General features: G+C 50.3%; 1 protein-coding gene across 8 annotated transcripts in view; it reads right to left on the bottom strand.

Moving 5' to 3' along the window:
- Nucleotides 1–127: 127 nt before the first annotated feature.
- The window catches only part of Mroh7 (maestro heat-like repeat family member 7), a 56,118-nt gene continuing 35,168 nt past the window's right edge, over nucleotides 128–21,077 (bottom strand). For 5 of the 8 annotated variants that reach the window (XM_011240561.3, XM_011240562.2, XM_011240564.1 and 2 more), the window contains exons 14-24: nucleotides 19,838–19,976; nucleotides 19,433–19,623; nucleotides 14,702–14,839; nucleotides 14,026–14,140; nucleotides 11,988–12,128; nucleotides 11,226–11,405; nucleotides 10,685–10,840; nucleotides 9,926–10,048; nucleotides 3,620–3,722; nucleotides 1,571–1,633; nucleotides 128–593 (exon numbers count right to left, since the gene is read on the bottom strand). In XM_011240561.3, coding sequence (XP_011238863.1) covers nucleotides 349–593; nucleotides 1,571–1,633; nucleotides 3,620–3,722; nucleotides 9,926–10,048; nucleotides 10,685–10,840; nucleotides 11,226–11,405; nucleotides 11,988–12,128; nucleotides 14,026–14,140; nucleotides 14,702–14,839; nucleotides 19,433–19,623; nucleotides 19,838–19,976 — 1,594 coding nt within the window. In that variant the 3' untranslated portion in view covers nucleotides 128–348. Of the gene's footprint in view, nucleotides 594–1,570; nucleotides 1,634–3,619; nucleotides 3,723–9,925; nucleotides 10,049–10,684; nucleotides 10,841–11,225; nucleotides 11,406–11,987; nucleotides 12,129–14,025; nucleotides 14,141–14,701; nucleotides 14,840–19,432; nucleotides 19,624–19,837; nucleotides 19,977–21,077 lie in introns of those variants that run through there. The other 3 variants (XM_011240563.1, XM_011240565.1, XM_011240566.3) reach the window with 3 other exon arrangements.

Consider the following 21,077-nt stretch of genomic DNA (forward strand, 5'->3'; position numbering starts at 1 on the left):
TATCACCAGGGAAGGGAAAACTGAGATGTCCAGGTGACCCCCTGAGTGGCTTTGGTCAACGCACTTAACTACTCTGAGCCTCAGTCTCCCGTTATATAAAGTGAACAAAACAGACCGCACGCATCTGTAAATGTGAAGTGAATCAGCACAAGGGGGCCATGCTCTTTTCTCAGACTTGTCAGAGTGAGGGCTCCGCAGGGGCTCTACGGGGGCTCCACGGGGGTTCCACGGGGGCTCCAGGGGGGCTCCACGGGGGCTCCACAGGGACTGGGGGAACTCTCGTGAGGAAGCCATCTGGATGGAAAGGTTGACCACATAGCGTTTACAGGGACCTGGCTGGGGCTTATGTCACTGCTTCAGAGACATCTTCCAGGAGGCCAATGCCTGCATGATCCAGGAGCGCCGTTGGTGGGAGGTGGGCAGGTTCTCACAGCTGGGGCTCCAGCGGTGCATACTGGATGGGTCACACACCCATGAATCCCCATACAGCAGTGGCCAAGAGTTCCGCCAGCAAGTGGCCATAATTTGATCCTGGGCCTGGGCAGCGCAGATACACACGGAGGCTTCTGGGTCGTGTCTCAAGATCTCCAGAGCTGGGTTGGAGGAAGAGGAAGCGATTGTTTAGACAGAACTCATCCTTTCTTCCCACCTCCTAGCCTTAGCTTAGACACCCTTCTGCAGCATCTTCCCAAACCTTCAGATTGTCACATCTTTCAAAGCCTGTATGAAAATTCCACCTCGTATAGGAAGCCTTCCTAGATTTCCCCAGCCTACCTCCCATCAGCTGTCTCGGTTGCAAAGTGAAAGTGTGCTCTCTTAAGCATTTAAACCACACACCCTGCACTAAGTGGTTTTGGCCCTTGATTTTGAGCCTCATTTGCTTAATGAAGCTACAAGCTCCCCAGGGTGCTGTGCATTTTGCCTCTGGGTGACATCACCCCCATAGTAGTTAACATTACACTCACTGTAGATAAGCCTTAGCACAGCAGATGTGAGCTGAAGACCCTTGCCCTGACACACAGCAATTCTTTTCCTGTTACCCACTGTGGTTCTCACATCCCCCCCACTCCCTCAGCATCCCCCCACTCCCTCAGCATCCCCCCACTCCCTCAGCATCCCCCTCCCTCAGCATCCCCACTCCCTCAGCATTCCCACTCCCTCAGCATCCCCCTACTCCCTCAGCATCCCCCACTCCTTCAGCATCCCCCCACTCCCTCAGCATCCCCCCACTCCCTCAGCATCCCCCTCCCTCAGCATCCCCACTCCCTCAGCATTCCCACTCCCTCAGCATCCCCCTACTCCCTCAGCATCCCCCACTCCTTCAGCATCCCCCCACTCCCTCAGCATCCCCCCACTCCCTCAGCATCCCCCCACTCCCTCAGCATCCCCCTCCCTCAGCATCCCCCCTCCCTCAGCATCCCCTACTCCCTCAGCATCCCCCCCACTCCCTCAGCATCCACCCACCCCCTCAGCATCCCCCCACTCCCTCAGCATCCCCCCTCCCTCAGCATTCCCCCACTCCCTCAGCATCCCCCCTCCCTCAGCATCCCCCCAACCCAGGATGACTTACTAGCTTTCACTTCATTCAGCCGCTCTTCTGTCATCATGTTCTCCATGCAGGGGACCAGGGACCCTGGATAATCCAAGAGGTGAAGGCACCTTGGTACCTGCTCCTCCCACCCTTGGACCAGATGACCTCAGAGACTCTGCCTGCCGTCTTCCAGCCCCATAAACGAGGGCCTGAAAGGCAGGCTTCATCATGACTCTCAACGGGAGGCCCAGAAAGGTCTTGGTCCAGCAGGCAGGAGTAAGCAAGGAGAGCACAGATCCAGGATGCAGCCGACTGTCAGTGTCACCCTAGCCTGGGCCTTAGCCTCCTTGTCTGTGACATGGAAAAGTCCTGCCTCCCTCCCCAGCTTTCCCAGAGCATCTGAGCTGCCAGCCTTGTGCACATGCCAGGCCCAGCTGCTAGAGACCTCCAGGGTCTGAGACTCCAGGTATGATGCTGCATCAGCCATAGGACACCTTCAGCTCCTGCTGTCCTTATTCTGTGTACCTGCCTCCCATGGCATCTGGGTCTGGGGTATTCTCTGTTCCTCCCACTGGGTCTTAATTCCTCTGTTTTCCTGGGGAATTCCCACTTATCTTTGTATATTCCCTTCAGAAAGTGGCTCTCCACAAAGTCCTCTCTGACCCTGATCCAGGCTGAGCCTAGTGCCTGCCTAGAGTGTCTCAGAGTCTCCGTGAGTTTCCTGTCTATATGCACAGGGTCTGTGTACACTGGGCCTGTAAAAACTAGGTCTGTATACACTGGCCCTTTAACACTGGATCTGTATGCACTGGGTCTACATACGCTGGGTCCGTATACAATGGTTTTTACTTTGCTTTTGGTTTAGGAATCACATATTTACATATGTTGAGGTCTGAGGATTGATCTCAGGGTTTAATGTATGCCAAGCATGTGCTCTGTAACTAAGCGGCATCCCCAGGCCCGACTGTGCATCTATTCTCCACAAGTTGATAAATTTCTTAATTTAGTATCCATTTTGGAAGATGGAGGGGAGGGAAAGTTTCTGAGGATTCTAAATTTATACGCAAAAGTTATGTATACATGCATTTTCTAGACAAAGTGTTTGCAATGTTCTCCTGAGCCTCACAGGATGTCTGTGTCATAAAGGAGAAACTCTACATTGTTCCAGAAGTTGACTGTAGGCAGAAGTGAGCACAGGCCTTGGCATTAGGTGTTAAACATTAATGTTTTTAAAAGTAGTTGGCTTGGAACAAAACTGAAAGTAATCAGCATATGAGGAGCTGCTTCTGACTAGCCCCTTAGTTCGGAGATACACCATGTGTCCTAGGCTTTGCTCCTCTGTCCCAGCATTGGTCATGTTAGCAGGTCGTCCCCCCCCCCACTCCTCTACATCCCACTTCAACCCACTCCATCAGCTCAACAAATCAATGAAGGGATGGTGGGAGCATGGATGGATGGAGAGGGGTGTACAAACAAGTGGGTCGGTAAGTAGATGGATGGGTGGATGGATAGATAGATAGATAGATAGATAGATAGATAGATAGATAGACAGACAATGAACAGAGGGGTAGACAGGTAGATAAAATGAGTGGATAGATGGATGGATGAGTAGATGGATAGATAGATGGGTAGATGATGGACAGAGGAGTGGACAGGTAAATAAAAGGATGGGAAAGTGGATTTTGTGGTGGGGAAGATGGGGTAGTGTAGTGGATGGATGGATGGATGGATGGATGGATGGATGGATGAGTAGATAGGTGGGTGGAGTTTGAGAAAGAGCAAATGAATTTAAAACATATACTAAAAGAATTGTCGTATTACAGACATCACCCCCTCCAGGCCTCTCTGACTCTGGTGAAGAGACAGTGTTTATTTGGACAGGGGAGAATGAAATTATAATGTAATGAATGTAGTAGCATGGGGTGGGAGAGGCAGCCCCAGATGCCATCAGAAGGGTCTTATGAAGAATCCTGAGCAAAGAGAATCTGTAATTGATCTTTCCCCCAGATATTTGAATTGTGGGAAAGTCCAACAGGAGCGCAGGCAGAGAGGCTTGGTAACAGGATTTGTTATGCCAGAACAGATTACCTATGAAGATGACAGAGGACTTCCGGAGGGAAGCCCGTGAATTCTTGGCATACTCCAGGCTCTGGTTGAGGAAAGTGAAGACGTTGTCTCGGTGAGAGCTCACCTAAAGCAAAGAGAAAACCCCCAATGTGCTGGGCCCACTACCGCAGAGCTTTGGGCAACTCTTCTGCCTGTAAGCACTGTATAGACCCCGACTCCTAAGCATCCCCACTGCCCATCTTTGCCCAGAAGGCCCACAGGGGCCAGACTTTATCTTTTGATCCAACCACAATCATCACTTCTTTTTTGGGGGGGGGGGGTCGAGACAGGGTTTTTCTGGGTAGCCCTGGCTGTCCTGGAACTCACTCTGTAGACCAGGCTGGCCTCGAACTCAGAAATCCGCCTGCCTCTGCCTCCCGAGTGCTGGGATTAAAGGCGTGCACCACCACACCCGGCTACAATCATCACTTCTAATGGCATGCCATCCCAGGTCTCCTATCAACCCATCTCCCTGGTGAAATGGAGGAAAAGACCCACAGTACAGATTCCCCACCAGAGATGGCATGGGGAACTGCAGGCAAAGGGAAACTGGGCTGGCCAGGATGAAAGGTTGGAGCTGTAGAACAATGAGGGGTAAGCTGGAGGATTGAGGAGTCTTAAAAGCCAGGTGAGGCATCCTCCGACACTGGGAGCTAGGATGCCAATATTGATGCATGACTGGCACGACAAAGCATGCTTTGTAAAAGAGAACCTGACAGCTCTCCAGAGTGGCTCTGGTGCATAGAACTAGGAGCAGTCATTCAGCTAAGAGGATCCTGGGAACAAAAGAAAACTAAGCGGCTTACTTTCCTGTTGACAACCTCTGCAGGCCAAGACTGAGGTCTGAACTCCCAGCTGTGGTAGGCAAAGCCTTCACAGTCTTACCAAGTCTCCACTTCTCTGCCTCCACTGTCACACTCAATGATGCAAGGACATGGCCTGCCCCAGCCTGCTCTACGCCCTGTATAGGGATGGCTATTGTTTAGAGCACCCTCCCTCCCCTCTCCACCTGATAAACTGCCTCAGTTCAGATGTCACCTCCCACTGAAGCCTTCCATGACCCTCAGGGAATACTCATCCAAGCTTCTGTAGCATCTTGCCCATCCTCAGCCATGGAGCCTGGAACCTTAGCTCGGAAGTGTCCTCAGCCATGGAGCCTGGAACCTTAGCTTGGGAGTGTCCTCAGCCATGGAGCCTGGAACCTTAGCTTGGAAGTGTCCTCAGCCATGGAGCCTGGAACCTTAGCTCGGGAGTGTCCTCAGCCATGGAGCCTGGAACCTTAGCTCGGGAGTGTCCTCAGCCATGGAGCCTGGAACCTTAGCTCGGAAGTGTCCTCAGCCATGGAGCCTGGAACCTTAGCTCGGGAGTGTCCTCAGCCATGGAGCCTGGAACCTTAGCTCGGGAGTGTCCTCAGCCATGGAGCCTGGAACCTTAGCTCGGGAGTGTCCTCAGCCATGGAGCCTGGAACCTTAGCTTGGAAGTGTCCTCAGCCATGGAGCCTGGAACCTTAGCTTGGGAGTGTCCTCAGCCATGGAGCCTGGAACCTTAGCTCGGGAGTGTCCTCAGCCATGGAGCCTGGAACCTTAGCTCGGGAGTGTCCTCAGCCATGGAGCCTGGAACCTTAGCTCGGGAGTGTCCTCAGCCATGGAGCCTGGAACCTTAGCTCGGGAGTGTCCTCAGCCATGGAGCCTGGAACCTTAGCTCGGGAGTGTCCTCAGCCATGGAGCCTGGAACCTTAGCTCGGGAGTGTCCTCAGCCATGGAGCCTGGAACCTTAGCTCGGGAGTGTCCTCAGCCATGGAGCCTGGAACCTTAGCTCGGGAGTGTCCTCAGCCATGGAGCCTGGAACCTTAGCTCGGAAGTGTCCTCAGCCATGGAGCCTGGAACCTTAGCTCGGAAGTGTCCTCAGCCATGGAGCCTGGAACCTTAGCTCGGGAGTGTCCTCAGCCATGGAGCCTGGAACCTTAGCTCGGGAGTGTCCTCAGCCATGGAGCCTGGAACCTTAGCTCGGAAGTGTCCTCAGCCATGGAGCCTGGAACCTTAGCTCGGGAGTGTCCTCAGCCATGGAGCCTGGAACCTTAGCTCGGGAGTGTCCTCAGCCATGGAGCCTGGAACCTTAGCTCGGGAGTGTCCTCAGCCATGGAGCCTGGAACCTTAGCTCGGGAGTGTCCTCAGCCATGGAGCCTGGAACCTTAGCTCGGAAGTGTCCTCAGCCATGGAGCCTGGAACCTTAGCTCGGAAGTGTCCTCAGCCATGGAGCCTGGAACCTTAGCTCGGGAGTGTCCTCAGCCATGGAGCCTGGAACCTTAGCTCGGGAGTGTCCTCAGCCATGGAGCCTGGAACCTTAGCTCGGAAGTGTCCTCAGCCATGGAGCCTGGAACCTTAGCTCGGGAGTGTCCTCAGCCATGGAGCCTGGAACCTTAGCTCGGAAGTGTCCTCAGCCATGGAGCCTGGAACCTTAGCTCGGAAGTGTCCTCAGCCATGGAGCCTGGAACCTTAGCTCGGGAGTGTCCTCAGCCATGGAGCCTGGAACCTTAGCTCGGGAGTGTCCTCAGCCATGGAGCCTGGAACCTTAGCTTGGGAGTGTCCTCAGCCATGGAGCCTGGAACCTTAGCTCGGGAGTGTCCTCAGCCATGGAGCCTGGAACCTTAGCTCGGGAGTGTCCTCAGCCATGGAGCCTGGAACCTTAGCTCGGAAGTGTCCTCAGCCATGGTCCCTGGAACCTTAGCTCGGAAGTGTCCTCAGCCATGGTCCCTGGAACCTTAGCTTGGAAGCATTTACACCCCTTTTCTCTGTCATATACGGAGCTCTTCCAAGATAATGGAAACTCACTCAGCTCAGAGTCCTCACAGCTTGTATTAGGACTGGTGGCCAGAAACTGCTAGATCAACTGTTCTCAACCTGTAGGTCATTGACCCTTTGGGGATCAAGTGACCCTTTCCCAGGGGTCGTCTAAGACCATTGGAAAACACATATATTTATATTATGATTCATAACAGTAGCATAATTATAGTAATGAAGTAGCAATGAAAATAATTCTATGGTTGGTGTCACCACAACATGAGGAACTGTATTAAAGGATCACAGTTGAGAACTACTGTGTTAGATAAATAAAAGAGAGAACTGTAGTTGATTACTTAATTGATTCACTGGTTCCTTCTTAAAACTACAACTAGAGGTTAACTTCCTTGTATTTTTTTTTTTGAGACAGGGTTCCACATAGCCCAAGTTGGCTTACTGTATGCACCACCATACATATACCACCAAGCTGGGCTTATACGTTGCTAAGGGTTGAGCCGAGAGTCTCATGCTTAGTAGGCTGATACTCTAATTGAGCAGCCATACTCGGCCTGAGAAGTTAACTTTCTTGTGAACAGAGCTGTTAATGGCCAGGCAAGCAAAGAAGAAAGTGAGATTCCATAGGGAACAGCCATAGAGGTCACAAACTGATAGTCACAACCCAAAGAGTCTACAGAGCAGTGCCTAACACCATTTTTTTATATAATTTTTTTTTCCTGACAGAGTCTCACTCTATAGCACAAGGTGGCTTCAAACTCATAGCAGTCCTCCTGCCTCTCAGCCTCTCAAGTGCAAGGGTTACACCCAGCTTAACCCAGAGCTTTATTTTGTGTTCGTGTGTAAGGGTGAAAGTATGTATGGGGAGGGGGGCTGTGCACAGACATGTACTGGGGTACTTGTGTCATTAGGAATACTGCCTGGGAAATTCTATTACAGAAAAGAGAGCAAAAAAGCCAGGCATGACAGTGCACAGTGCGTGTATAAGGAGGCCCAAGGATGGCCTCTGCTGCTGCTGTCCTCTGGGTGCTCTCCCTGTAGGTTTTGGGAGACAAAGTCTCTCATTGGCTCAGAGCTTGCCAGGTAAGCTAAGCTGTTTATCTTCCTGTCTCTGCCTCCCCAGTGCTAAGAATACAAGTGTGTATCACCACACCAGGCAGCTGCTGCTGTTGTTTGTGTGTTTGTCTGTTGTTACATGGGGTCTGGCAGCTTGAACTCAGGCCCTTGAGTTTGCAAAACCAGTGTTTTACCAGTTGATCTATCGGCTGTCTCGAAAACCCTCTAAGCTCATTTTTTTTAAAAAGCTTTATATCTTGTTAATATATATATATATATATATGTTTCTAGCTTTTCTTGTGGCAAGAGGGATCCATATTGGTAAGCCTTCACTCTCTGCCCCTGCCTTTGATGAGGTGTGGTTTTCCTGGCTCCCAGGAAAACTCTACTTCCATGTCACGGAGGCCTTTGTAAGGTGACCAGCTAGTGCAGGCAAATGAATTAATTTTCTTAGCGAACAGTTCTTTGGCACTTCCTGTTCCCTCTGTAAAGTGAGGGAAGACAGTGGGTGCTGGTTACATTCATGTTGGGTTGGTAGCCACCCAGGTCTCATTTTAGATGGGAAGGCTTCATTCCCAGGCTATGGATGCAGCTGGGGGCTGAAAACTGCCTGGGCCAAGGTCATGTCCCTTTTTGTCATGCCTGGGACCCAGTTCCAGATGGATCTTGAAGTATAAATATTTAACTAACCACAGCCATGCAGGGGTCCATGCCTGTGGCCCCAGCTGTCTAGAAAGCTAAGAAAGAGGATCACTCAACTCTGAAGAGTTCAAGGCCTGCCTGTACAATCAGAGTTGAGACCCCCATCTCAACGACAAAACAAAAAATGACCTGAGCCCTGGTCTCTGGCTCCAGGTTGAAATAAAATCAGTAGAGGATTGTCTGAGAACTCCCTGCAACCCTATTATAGCTCCACATTATCATCTGCTGCCTGCACCCTGCCCTCTCTTCCCTTCCCCTCCCTTATCTTTCCCTTCCTGCTCCCCTCCTCTTTCCTCCACAGGGGCCAAGGTCATCAGGACTGCTTCCTAAACTGGTCTCCTCCTGTAATTTCCCACGTCCATGACAACAGGGAGGGGACAGTGGGGATAGACAGCACCCCTCCCCCAGATGCTCTATGACCCACACAGTGACACCTTCACAGCGTACATGGCTTACTTCCTGCTTAGCTACTTCAGAGATCACTGGGCAATATAGAGTTCAATGACCACAAATGCTGGTCCTCAGCACAGAGCACTTCCCAAGCCATTCTGGGGCCACTGCAAATCTGCAGGGTCAGTGAAAGCACTCAGCATTTCCAGCACCCCCAGCCCCCTCCCCCAGAGTCCCCACCCTGTGGACATCCTGATAAGACTCCTGTCACTAGAACACTGCATGGGAATTTCTAGTGCAGAAAAGGGAGCCAGAAGTCAGGCATGGTGGCATATATCTATAATCCCAGCACTCAGGACAATGAGACAGAAGAATCACTGTGAATTAAGGCCAGCCTGGTCTACATAGCGAGTTCCAGGCCAGGTTGAGATACATAGTAAAACCATATCTCAAAGTTTTAAAAAAGCCAGGCATTGGCGGTGCACACCTTTAATCCCAGCACTTGGGAGGCAGAAGCAGATAGATCTTTGTCAGTTTGAGATTAGCTTAGTCTATAGAGGGAGTTCCAGGACAGCCAGGGCTACACAGAGAAACCTTGTCTCAAAAATAAAATAAAATGTTTAAAAAAGGAAAAGAAAGGGGAGACACTTTAGGCAGAAGATACAGTACAGCTGGGCTGGAGCTGTAACTCAGTGATAGAGCACCTGCCTAGCATGCATGAGGTCACGGATTCAGTCCCTACCTACACACACACACACACACACACACACACACACACACACACACACACACACATACACACATACACACACACACACAGGGCTTGGGGGGAGTACTGAGAGAGTAAAAATAGATTATAGATAGGTAGACAGACAGACAGACAGACAGACAGATAGATAGATAGATAGAATATAGATAATGGATAGATATAGATGATATATAAAAGATGATAGATAATGGGTAGATGATAGAAGATTGATGGATATAGATGATAGATAGATAGATAGATAGATAGATAGATAGACAGATAGATAGATAACAGATGGATGGATAGATGGATGGATGGATAGATAGATAATAGATGGATAGGTAGATGATAGATAGATAGATAGATAGATAGATAGATAGATAGATAGATAGATAGATAGATAGATAGATAGATAGATCTTCAGCAGCTTGGTAGCCATTGGCGTTATATAGTGATTCAGAGGACAGGGAATCTAGACGAGAAGTGAGAGATGGAGACAGATGCTCAAGACCCAACGGCTTGTAGAACCGCCAGTCAGAGTGTGAAGCAAGGATTCCAACCCCTCATAGAGTCAGTGAATACAGAGGAAGCACTCACAAGATACTTGCAAATTTTGGTCACTGTCAGTTGCTGGTTGTCCCAGGGCTTCTGGCTGTAAGCCTTTTTTGGCAACTCCCAGTTCATGAAGGAAGAGCAGCAGACCAGGGTCTTCACACATTTCTGCAGACCAACAGGAAGAAATTACCAGCAGGGTAGAATTTCAGGTCAGCGGATGTCCTGAGGAAAATGCTTTTAAAACTGGATTTAGGGGCTGATGAGATGGCTCAGTGGGTAAAGACGCTTACCACTCAACCCTGGCAACCTGAGCTCAGGCCCCTGAGCCCATGTAACTCTAAGAAGAGAAAACTACTCCTACTCCTACTCCTACTCCTACTCCTACTCCACACACACACACACACACACACACACACACACACACACACACACAATTTCTTTAGTTGAGTTTTGGGAAACCAATTCCTATTTGAAAGTTGCAAACAGGAGCTCAGTGGTAGTGCTGGTCTTACATGCACGAAGCCTAACTAAGTATTGCAAATACATACATCATACATACATACATACATACATACATACATACATACATGTATACATACATACATACATACATACATAGTAAATGAAGAAAAGAAAACTACGGGTGAAGTTAGCTACTTGAAGGGGGTTTTGTCCAAGATGCCTCTAGAAAACACATGCGGATGGACATAAATAACAGCTTCCCACAGACTGCCCCCAGTCCTGGCTTGGTCCTATAAAGGAGGTGCCCTTCAGGGCCTGACAGCAGGGTACTGCTCTCACCTGGCTCACTTTGGCATTGCCCTCCTGTATGATGAAGAGCAAGGGCATCAGCGTGCTGGTCAGCTGCTCCTCCATGGCTTGGGTGCGGGGTGTCTGGAGCTTCTTCACCACTTTTCCGTATACATTGATGCAGGAAGCCCGCACCATTTCTCTTGCCTGAGACAAACAGGAGGCTCCGGTGGGGTGGGGTCCCCCTCATCCAGGAGGAAGTACCACAGCCTTCCTTTCTCTCAGCCATAGGACCTTCTTGACACAAAGACAGAGGAGAGCCCAGGCCGCCTGGTAGGACTGACCTGAGCTAGCTCCCTCCCCACTGAGTCTAAGTTAGGTGCTCACCATTAGGCTACCCAGTGGCTAGAAGTCTGCCTTCTCTGGGAAAGCATCACCAAGGAGCTCCCTCCTGGAGAAGCAGCCGGATTGAGGTGTCCTTTCCTCTGGTCTGGGCTAGCTCTACCCAGGCCCCATTTGTGGTGGGTTAGACGGGGCAATACTGCAACCAAGGTAATGACAGACCCTCCCGCCCCCACTCCCGATGCCTTACGTCAGTGAAGTGGGGCAGCAGGATCTGCAGCATCTCCACATAGACTGCACTGTCCGTTAGCTTCTTGCCCTGCCCCTTGAAGATTCTCTTGAGGTCATGGACAGCCTCCACCACTAGCATTCCATCCATGTTCTTCAGGCTCTTCACCATGGATGGCAGCAGGCTCTGCACCTTGGCCATCTGTGGGACAGAAGCACAGAGGAGCGTGCTCTGCTTGCCTGGGCCAGCAGATAGGAGAGCTAGCCTCCTGTACCTTGCTATCTGTTCTGAACTCCCTCGACCTCTGGTTGTTCCCCGAAGCCTTGTTGGGTCTCCCCGATTCCCTCCTGCTGGGTTGCTGGAGGCTTATCCCCTCCACTGGCCCCGGTGGATGATACCCTACGTCACAAGTTAGCCATCTGAGTCCATGTTACCCCTTCATCCCAGCTGCAGGGGTACCTAGTAGAGGAAAATGGGCAGCTTCTACAAGGCTAAGCTTAAACCGCCCTTCCAGACTTTTGTCTCCTGATGTGTAAGGGAAGAGTAACTCCTGCCATTCTACACATTGCCTGTAGGGACACTGTGCAAAATCTAGATCAGGAAATGTTGAAAAAACAATACAATACATAGGATTGTGATGGCAAATTTATTTTATAGAAGGGACCACTTAGGGTAGACAGATATAGGCTCGGATTCCAGTTACCAGTATCTGAGGCACTCTAACAGCGGAACCCTGCCTCTTTCCAGCCCAGGCAGAGCTTCTTCAACCCTCCACTCACCCACCTTCTCAGACTTGCATGCCAGGATGACCAGGCCCCGAATGGACAGCACATTCATGATGGGGTCACGGTGGCTCAGGCCTTCCACCATCCGCCCCAGGGAGTATTCCTCAGGGATGCGACGTACCTGCTCCATGCGGAACAGCTGAGAGAGCAGACAGCATGACTACAGAGCTGAGAGGTGCATGGCCCACTGTCTCCTCAGGACTCCAAGCGCTCTCTCTCTCTCTCTCTCTCTCTCTCTCTCTCTCTCTTTCACCTCCCCATCACCTGGCTCCTGGCCCCACCTGCCCCTCTGGCCTCCCTCATTCTTTGTACACCCTGCTGTCCACACATCTACTCTAACCCACTATCTTCCACCTTAACTCAATGACCAGGCCAGTTCATCCCTCCTCAGCTATCAGGACCCGTTTACGCTACGGCAGCCATGTCTACTCTCACTCCCACACCTTGCATGGCTCTTTTCAAAACTCAGCTCCAGGTTCAACACTCTTCTCTGAGTCCCAGGAACCCTGGGCATATCCTTGAGTTAGCAATTAGGAAGCCCAGTGCTCAGTCTGCCCTCCCATCTCTGTAGACATCTACGGACTTCCTATAGGATGAAAACACCCAGCCAATTCTCTTTGAGCCGTCACTCAGCCTAAGCCTTGGGTTGGAACATGTGTTTGTTAGACAAGTCAAATCCAACACAGAGTTTGGCTTCTCCCCTTCTGAGGACTGCTCCTTTTCTGTATCCCCATTGAGCGGGGTAGGGGGTAGTGCCACCATCAGCACCCATTCACTGCCTCACATCCTCCCTTCCTTCTGCAGCCAATAGGATTTGCTTCTCGCTACCTCTCTATCTCCGTGGCTGACAACCACTGCCACCAATGGAGAGCCATGTCTAGGAGATGGGAGTACTGGGGAAAAGAGAAGCCAGTGAGGTGGGTAGAATCACCAGCTAATCAGAGGAGAGGGCAGGGAGGAAGGACCACACCAATGCTAGCCTCACACCAGAGCTGGCTTCTGTGCGTCCACATAAGCTACGCAGGCCTGCTGTACACCAAGCTGTGAACCAGGCCTGAGACACAGAAAAACAGCTTCTATCTCTTTTACTTACAAGGTTGGAAATCAGACCCAGGGCCTCACATGTGCCAAACAAGCCCTCTCCCAGGGAGCCACATCTCCCACACAGCATTGGTAACTAAGTTAGTTTTTGAGACAAGGTCTCACTCTGTATGTAGTCCATGCTGGATTGGATTTAACCACAATAAATGAAGGAAGAGAGAGAGGCATGGAAGAGTGTGGATTTGAACCCTGGATCTGTCATTTGGACCTTTGGGAAGAGACTGGGCCTCAGTTGCCTCCTCTGAATCGAGCCATGGACTGGCATCTAAGTTATGAGATTGGAGGGAGGATAAAATACAGGGAGGAGGCAATTAGACAATTAGTGGAAAGCTCTAAGAGCAAGCAGGAGGGTAGCAAGTGCTCAATAAACACAAATGGTTGCCATTCCTGTGCGTGTGCATCAGCCCTTCTGCAGCTGGCCTTCCCAACTCCTGACTGGCCTCCTGAACCTGTCACACTAGCAGCACTTCCTGCCACACTAACTCTGATTATGTCGTGTTCCCCTCACAGCACTCCCCTTGAGGGCCCTCCCTCCAGTCTCTAAGTCTCCATGATTTGCACTCGGCTTACTGCAAGTCAGACTTTGGCACCCCACATTATAACCAGACGTTCTCTGTCTTCCCTGCCATACTGAGAGCACCTCAAGGCCAGGGTGGAGTCGAGTTCAGATTTATACACATGACACATGGTGGTACTCAGCAGAGGTTAATGGGTGCCTGGGGTTTTGGGGGAGACTGGAAGAGTGGGATGCAAGGGTGGAAAGGAGGAGACCCGGGAGACAGACCGACAGAGCCTTCCTATTGAAGAGAAATGACGGCCCTGGAAAGGCTTTGGAGACTGTCAAGTGCTGTTTCCCAGGAGAAATGAGTGTGCGGTGGCTCAAGGCCCTGACTAACCCGACTAACCCTCACCGCGCTCAGGGCCCTGGGATGTACCTCCACAAAGAAGGCGGTGGCTGTGATCTTGTGTCTCTCGTCACCTCTCTCCAAGAGCGGGATGAGCAGGTAGAGGATGCGACACAGCTCCTGGCAGGAGTAGTGAACCATGGCCCTAGAGAGGAGCAGACTCTATGGTCCCAGTCCAACAAAGCTGGTCACTGGAGGTCTGACGGTGACACTGCAAACCCTGCTGTGACACCCACCCCAAGCCTTTCACACCAGCTCACTCGTGTGAGTGGGCGTGCATGTGTACGTGAGTGGGTGTGCATACCACAATGTTCATGTGGAGGTCAGAGGACACTAGTGAGAGTTGGGTTTTGCCTTCCATCACGTGGGTCCAGGGAACTGAACTCTAAGGTTGGCAGCCTTGACAGCAAGTGTCTACCCACTGAGCCATCTCACCAGGCCAAAAAGAGGAGCTAACTACATCATTTCAGGCATCTGTGAACTCAAGGAAACATTACAACCAAGTTTGCCTCCCAAGAGTGGCTGTCATTTTTCACACTGGTGGTGTCCCCCTACTGAGAGAAGAGTATTCACCGAGCTACAGAGAAGAGATAAGAGGAAGAAAGCCATAGCTCATAGATGCTAAGCCTGGGTCTGTTTGGAGATCTGGAGGGTCCATCCCGCCCCAGGCTGCCCCACCCTACCCCACTGAGGTGCTGCACCTCACCTTGCCAGCAGGGACACTCCCCGGTAGTGGCTCTCTGCCTGGCCCATGAGTTCCCAACCGCCCTGCTCCTCCAGAAATGCGGACTCGTAAGAACAGCCCATTTTCAGCAGCAGGGTCTTCACCACCTTCACCATCCAGCTGCCAAGACAAGGGAGTAAAGTCTGCTGTCCACGGTGTGCCTCCTGCTCGGCCCCACTTGTCGATGCCACCATCGATCCCCATGAGCTTCCCTCCACCACACTACTGTTAGCAGTGGGCACTGAGTCCACAGAGGATGACTCCTTACAAGGAACACATTGCTCTCAGAACATGAAAAGAAACAGAAGCAAAATCCCCTTCCATCCTCCCTTTCCGAGGACTTGCTTATTGGAGGAGCTAACTGGCCGACCAAGCTTCCTGGGCATCCTATGTCTTGCCTCTCCCCTCCTCCACTCCCCATTAAGCCATGACTGTCTTAGTAGCCTATGAGACAGTCCTGTCAGCCCTCCTGGGCACTCAGTCTCCTGCCAATGCCTGAGTCCCTCTGCCTCAGGACCCTTCACATATGCCTCCCACCTGGATGCCTAGTAGAAGACCCTGGGAAGTTGTCACACCCAGGCAACTGAGCAGAGCGCAGAGGTTCCAAGTGAGCTCCGGGAGCCTCGAAGTTGCTGCTGCCTGTTAAAAACCAACTGGATGTCTAACCCGGCCTATTGTCACGTTAGGTGGGAAGCCACGGGCCATACACTGATGGACTACATTCTGAGAAAGGCTTCTAGAGGTGGTAGCCTTGTGTGAGCACCGTGGTGTATGCTCATTCTAGAATATATGGTGCTGCCTGCAACACATGGGCTCTTCTTCAGTCTTAGGGGAACCACTGGTGCTGGCGCATGGTCCAAGAATACAGTCGTCTGAGTGAGGAGAATGTCAAGTGCTCAGGAGTCCTGTGACCTCCGTTTCTTCAGAACATGGAATTATTCTTGGAGTGTGTTTTCATGCTCTTCCCATGTGTATAGCAGATTGGAGTGAGTTTACTTCAGACTGCTCATTATTGGTTGCTGATGTTTAAATTAAGTAAATGTTTAAATTGTCCTGGATAAGCCTCTGTGGGAAATGTGCAGCTTGTCTTTGTGATTGCATATAGCCTGAACTCACGAGTACTTTACTCATGTGAATCTTTCTTAACCTTCAGAGTAGAAACTGTCTGATGCTCTGAATAAAGCTGGCTATTGCATGAGATTTTAGTCCACCTCATTTATCGGCTCCAGTCTCCCAGGTCCCACCACCAGCTAGAGTGTTAAACACACCACCAATAGACGCACGCAGCCTTTCATTGACCAAAACATCACCAAAGGCTCGTAACTGTGATTATAAACTGTTAATAGAGAATGGATGGAATCACTCCCCAGAAACCAAGACATTGACTTGAAGAGTTCCCGCTGCCTTGTAGATATAACTCCCATGGCGCTGGGGGTTGCTAGTTTTGGGGATTTAAGACAAATTTAAAGCCAGCACTCAGGAAGGAGAGGCAGAAGAACCAAAGACAAAGACAGCCAGAACGACAAAGTGAGACCCTGTCTCAAGATGTCAAAGGCAGGGCATGTGATGGAGTACTTTCAAATACACAGGGCCTGTGCTTCCTTGATTCTAAGAGAAGGCCCGTTGCTTCATGCACCAGTTTCCTTGCTTGGAGAAAGACCACATCTTCTCTCTTCTCCAAAGCTGCCCACTGTCCATATCCAAGCATCTCTCTCACAAGGACCTTGGCATGGAATTTGGGACCCACCTAGTTAATGCAAGTTCACTTCCTTAGAGTAACTTCAACCTTAAAGACTGATCTTCCAAATCAGGTCAGTTACAGGTTCCAGGTGGATGTATCTTTGGGGTCACTACTCTACATCCAGGCACCATCTTGGGGCTCTTCGGTCCCATCAGCCTGGCATTTGACTCCTCTGCTTTCGCTACCTCGCAGGTGGTGGCTGTGTTGAAGGTAGGGTGTGCTGTTCCCATGCTATGGTAAGATGGGCTGTAACTGGATCATGGGTGAGTCGATACCGTGTTGTAGGTTGGGTGGGATGTCCTGTGCTGTGGAAAGGGTGAGCTGGCATTGGACTATGGATAGGAGAGCTGTCCCTGGTCTGTGGGGAGGGTGGACTGTCACCATGGCTATGGGTCGGGTAGGTAGGCACTCTGGCTTCCTTCCAGTGGCTCTGTATCTTAGCTGAGATAAGACCTCTCTCTTGGAGGTTATGACCTTCCCCACTCCAAGGACAGGAGGCTTCCCTCTGTCCTCCTCCTCCTCCTGTGGCTGCAGCACCTCTTCCAGTCTTGCTCAGTTTCCCAGGAACCTAACAGCCCTGGGAGCACAGGGGGTGTGGGGAGCTGAAATCAGGCACATAGATGGTGGGTGTCTCTCTAGTGGAGTGTCAGGCTTTAGTTCTCACAACAGTTAGGCGGAAATCAGCCACCTAGCTCTTAGAGGGCAGGAAAAGACCTGCCAAGAAGTTAGATACCAAAACCAGAGCATAAATAATAGATAGATAGATAGATAGATAGATAGATAGATAGATAGATAGATAGGTCTCCATATAAGGCCTCCAGCTGCACGCAGCTTGTCCTTTGCCCATCTAAATATGCTTCTGTGAGTTCAATACACAGAGGGACAAGAAAGGGAAACTGATGAGCCCACCATGCAAAACATTTAACTTTTTGAATGACAAAAGAAAAGGAAAGAAAGATCACAGGTTAAGTGAACAATTTAATATAAACAGAGATGATTTTTTAATACAATGAGTTTTTATAAATTATTAGGAGAAGTGAAAAAATTAATTAAAAAAATAAATTACTAAAAAAATAATCCCCAACAGTCCTATATGAATGGACAAAAGGCAAGGGCAACTTGCTCACATAAATGGGAGTACAAATGCCATTTAAATCTCGGCTCTATTCAAATGAGAGAAATGAAAACTAAAACCCCAGCATAGACACACACACAAACACACATGCACACACACATACACATGCACACACACATACACATGCACACACACATGCATGCACAGGTGCACACACATATACACACATGTACACACATGCACACACACATGCACACACACATGTACACACATGCACACACACATGCACAGGTGCACACACATACACACACACATGTACACACATGCACACACACACTCACACACACACAAACACCAGCATGCAGCACATCAGGTGTGGTAGTAGAGCCCTACCACCCCAGCACTCAGGATGTGAGGCTGGAGAATCATGACTCCTTTTAGACTTTGTCTCAAAACAAACAAACAAACAAATTCATCTTTTGCAACACAGAGTAGCAAAGACAGAAATGTTCTGCAATGCACTGCCCTAGAACAGATGTGGGGATGTAAGCACTGGCACAGGCCATGACCACTGGTGACAGTTTCCTCTGTGCACACTAGCAAATGGGACAGGAATTATTACATTTTATTTAATTTCTCTGTCTCTCTCTGCCTCTCTGTCTGTCTGTCTGTCTCTCTCTCTCTCTCTCTCTCTCTATATATATATATATATATATATATGTATATATATATATGTGTGTGTGTGTGTGTGTGTGTGTGTGTGTGTGCACATGTGGATGTGTGCCACAGCATGCATTCAGAGGTCAGAGAACTTGTAAGAAACAGTTCTCTTCTGGTGGGAGCACCATGTGGGTCATGAAGCTGAAACTCTGGCTTGGCAGCAGCACCTTCATCTGCAGAGCAGCTCACTGGCCCTGTGTTTACGTTTTCATCATACTGGTCAAGAATGTTTTCCATCCTGCAGTTCTGCACCGTTTTGGTATTGCCCTGCAGAAGCCCGCTGGTGCTCCCCCTCCCCCAGGAGTCCGCCCTACACATACAATTACACGCGGTCACATGAGCAAGCACTTGTCAGTGTTGTCTGCAATTGCAAACAGCAAGAGTGGTGCTCGCATCAGGAAGAGGGCTGCACACATTCCAGTAGCTGGGTTTCTGTACGTAAGGATGCTCGGCAGCTGTAGGTATGGAGGTGTCTAAGACTTCATACATGTTAGAAGCGAATGTGCACCTGTGCCATAGGCTAGCACTTGTGTAAAAGGATATAAACCCTTGTGGCTCATCTACACTAACTACCCTTGAATGGGCATTAAAAAAAAAATCTGCTTGTCTTCTGGGAAGGTATCTGGGGTAAAGTCAGGAAAGGGACAGTTAGTTAATTTTCACGTCCCTTTTCCCCCGGTGTGCATACATTATATTCCGATGAATAATTAAGAACATTGGTGGGCCTGGATACACACACAATACAACAATTCCTTCACACCATTTGAGCAGGGTGATGGGATACAGAAAGGGGGTCGAGAACTAGTCACGGAAGTGTAGTGTGGCTTCTATAACATGTGTTTCTGGTGTGGGGGGTGGGGGTTGGGGGAAGGGGGTAGGATAGCTCAGTTGGTAGAGAATGTGTATCCAAAATGAACAGAGCCCTAGGTTTGATCCATAGGGTGCGTGCCTATAATCCCAGTGTCTGGGAGATGGAGACAGGAGGATTCCAAGCTCAAGGTCATCCTTAGCCTCTGGGCAATCTTGGGGCCAGCCTGGGCTACAGGAGATTCTATTTAGTTCTAGATCCTCTTCTGGTTCTAGAATTAATGTCTATACATGAGATGTTTGAGGGTCCTTTGCTGAGGGGACCCTCCCCACCGCAAGGACAGCAGGATTTAGAGATGATGGGGCCTACCGTACAGGTATGAAGAGAGGAGGCTGCGTGTCATCCTTGGAATCCTTTCGAGGAGCCATACGGCTGGGTAGGTTGAGGCCAATGTGATAATGGACCTGAATGAGCAGGGCCAGGAGCAGCTGAGGGTAGATGCGCCTCACCCGGCCCACACAGCTGTTGACGGACAGGAGCTCACACAGACCACTGGCTGCCTGGGAGGGGAGGGGAGGCCAGTGGCTTGATCCAGTCCATCCTCCCAGTGCTTCTGGCTGGAGCCTCTTTTATTGCTCTGAGAGACTGAGGCTGATTCTCTAATCCAGCCTAGAAAAGCATGGCTCCTACCCCCTCTGGCAGACGGGGCCCTACAAGCAAGCAGGTGTGCTGAGTGAGGTGAAAGGGAAGGAAGGCAGGGTGTCCGGTTCTCACCGCTAGGGGCACAATGGAGGCTCGACCCTTCTTGGTTACAGGCTTCTCCTTCAGGCTAGTCAGGAGCAGATCCAGCAGGTCTCTGACGTCACAGCTGGGCTTTCGAAGTATCAGCTGCCTCCACATCTCTGCCCCATTGCTAAGGAGGAAAGAGGATAGCACTGCCTAGGGCGGGGGCCACCTGACACCAAATGGTTTCAGGGCTGGGTGCAGTGCCAATGATGTGGTATTCGTGAGCATGCCCACAAGGAATGATCCCGAAAACACTCTCCACGAGGCAGGAAGTTGACAGTGATTGAAAACCTTATTTCCAGGTCTCAGACCGGGTACTTTGTTCTCCTGTATTATTTCAGCAAGTACTCATTAGAGTGGACATCACGCACCAGGCCAACACTAAGCAAATCACTGCGGATACGGATGCAGACACTTACAAATGCTTAAAGTCACCACCTTCTCTAGAGAACATTATTCCCATTTTACAGAGGCAGAATGGAGGCTCTGGGAGGTAAAAACCATCAGTCCAAGATGCTGCTACTACTAACAAGCTGCAAGATGTGACTGCGTCCAACGCCTCTAAAGCTGCCTCCTAGGAGCCAGAGTTGAAGCCACAGAGCCCTTTGGGACCTGGGTCTTGCCCTTATCACAGACTCCCAGGAATTGCAACTCCTGGCCCTTTGCAGATAGCTATCCACACAGGAGAAGCAAGCAGCACCAGGAGAGATTCCTGCTGTGGGCAGCTGACAGTGAGCTAAAGAGTTAATGAAACCTTTTGCCTGAATGCAGGAGCATTTGAACCTTCCACTCACTTCCCAGCTCCGTTTCCCTGGAAACCCAATAAAGATAGTATTTCAACTATGTTGCTAGGCAACGTTGCTTATGGTTAAAAAAAAAGTGGTCATGTTTATGGCTGCTTGGTACATCATATCTGGATTAGGAGGAACTATCAATTAACTGTAAGAACCAATGGGTCAGCTACCGCGTGCAGCTTCCCAGGGACTATGACCCTTGTAGCTGAGCTAGTCTCTGAAGTGATGCAGAAAACAAGGCTCCTGTAGGAGATTCTGGTACTTGTGATTCCCCTGAGTTTCCTCCTCTCCTGGGAAGCTAGCTTCCAGACCCAGGACTGAGACCGGAAGAAGAAAGTGAGGCATGTAGGGTATAAAAGGGAAGGGGGACCTGGCTCTCAGACCCAGAAAGGGGCATCAAGTCAAGGCAGGGCATCAAGCCCTGGGAATCTAGT

The sequence above is a fragment of the Mus musculus genome, chromosome 4 (assembly GCF_000001635.26).
Source record: "Mus musculus strain C57BL/6J chromosome 4, GRCm38.p6 C57BL/6J".
NCBI lineage: Eukaryota > Metazoa > Chordata > Mammalia > Rodentia > Muridae > Mus > Mus musculus.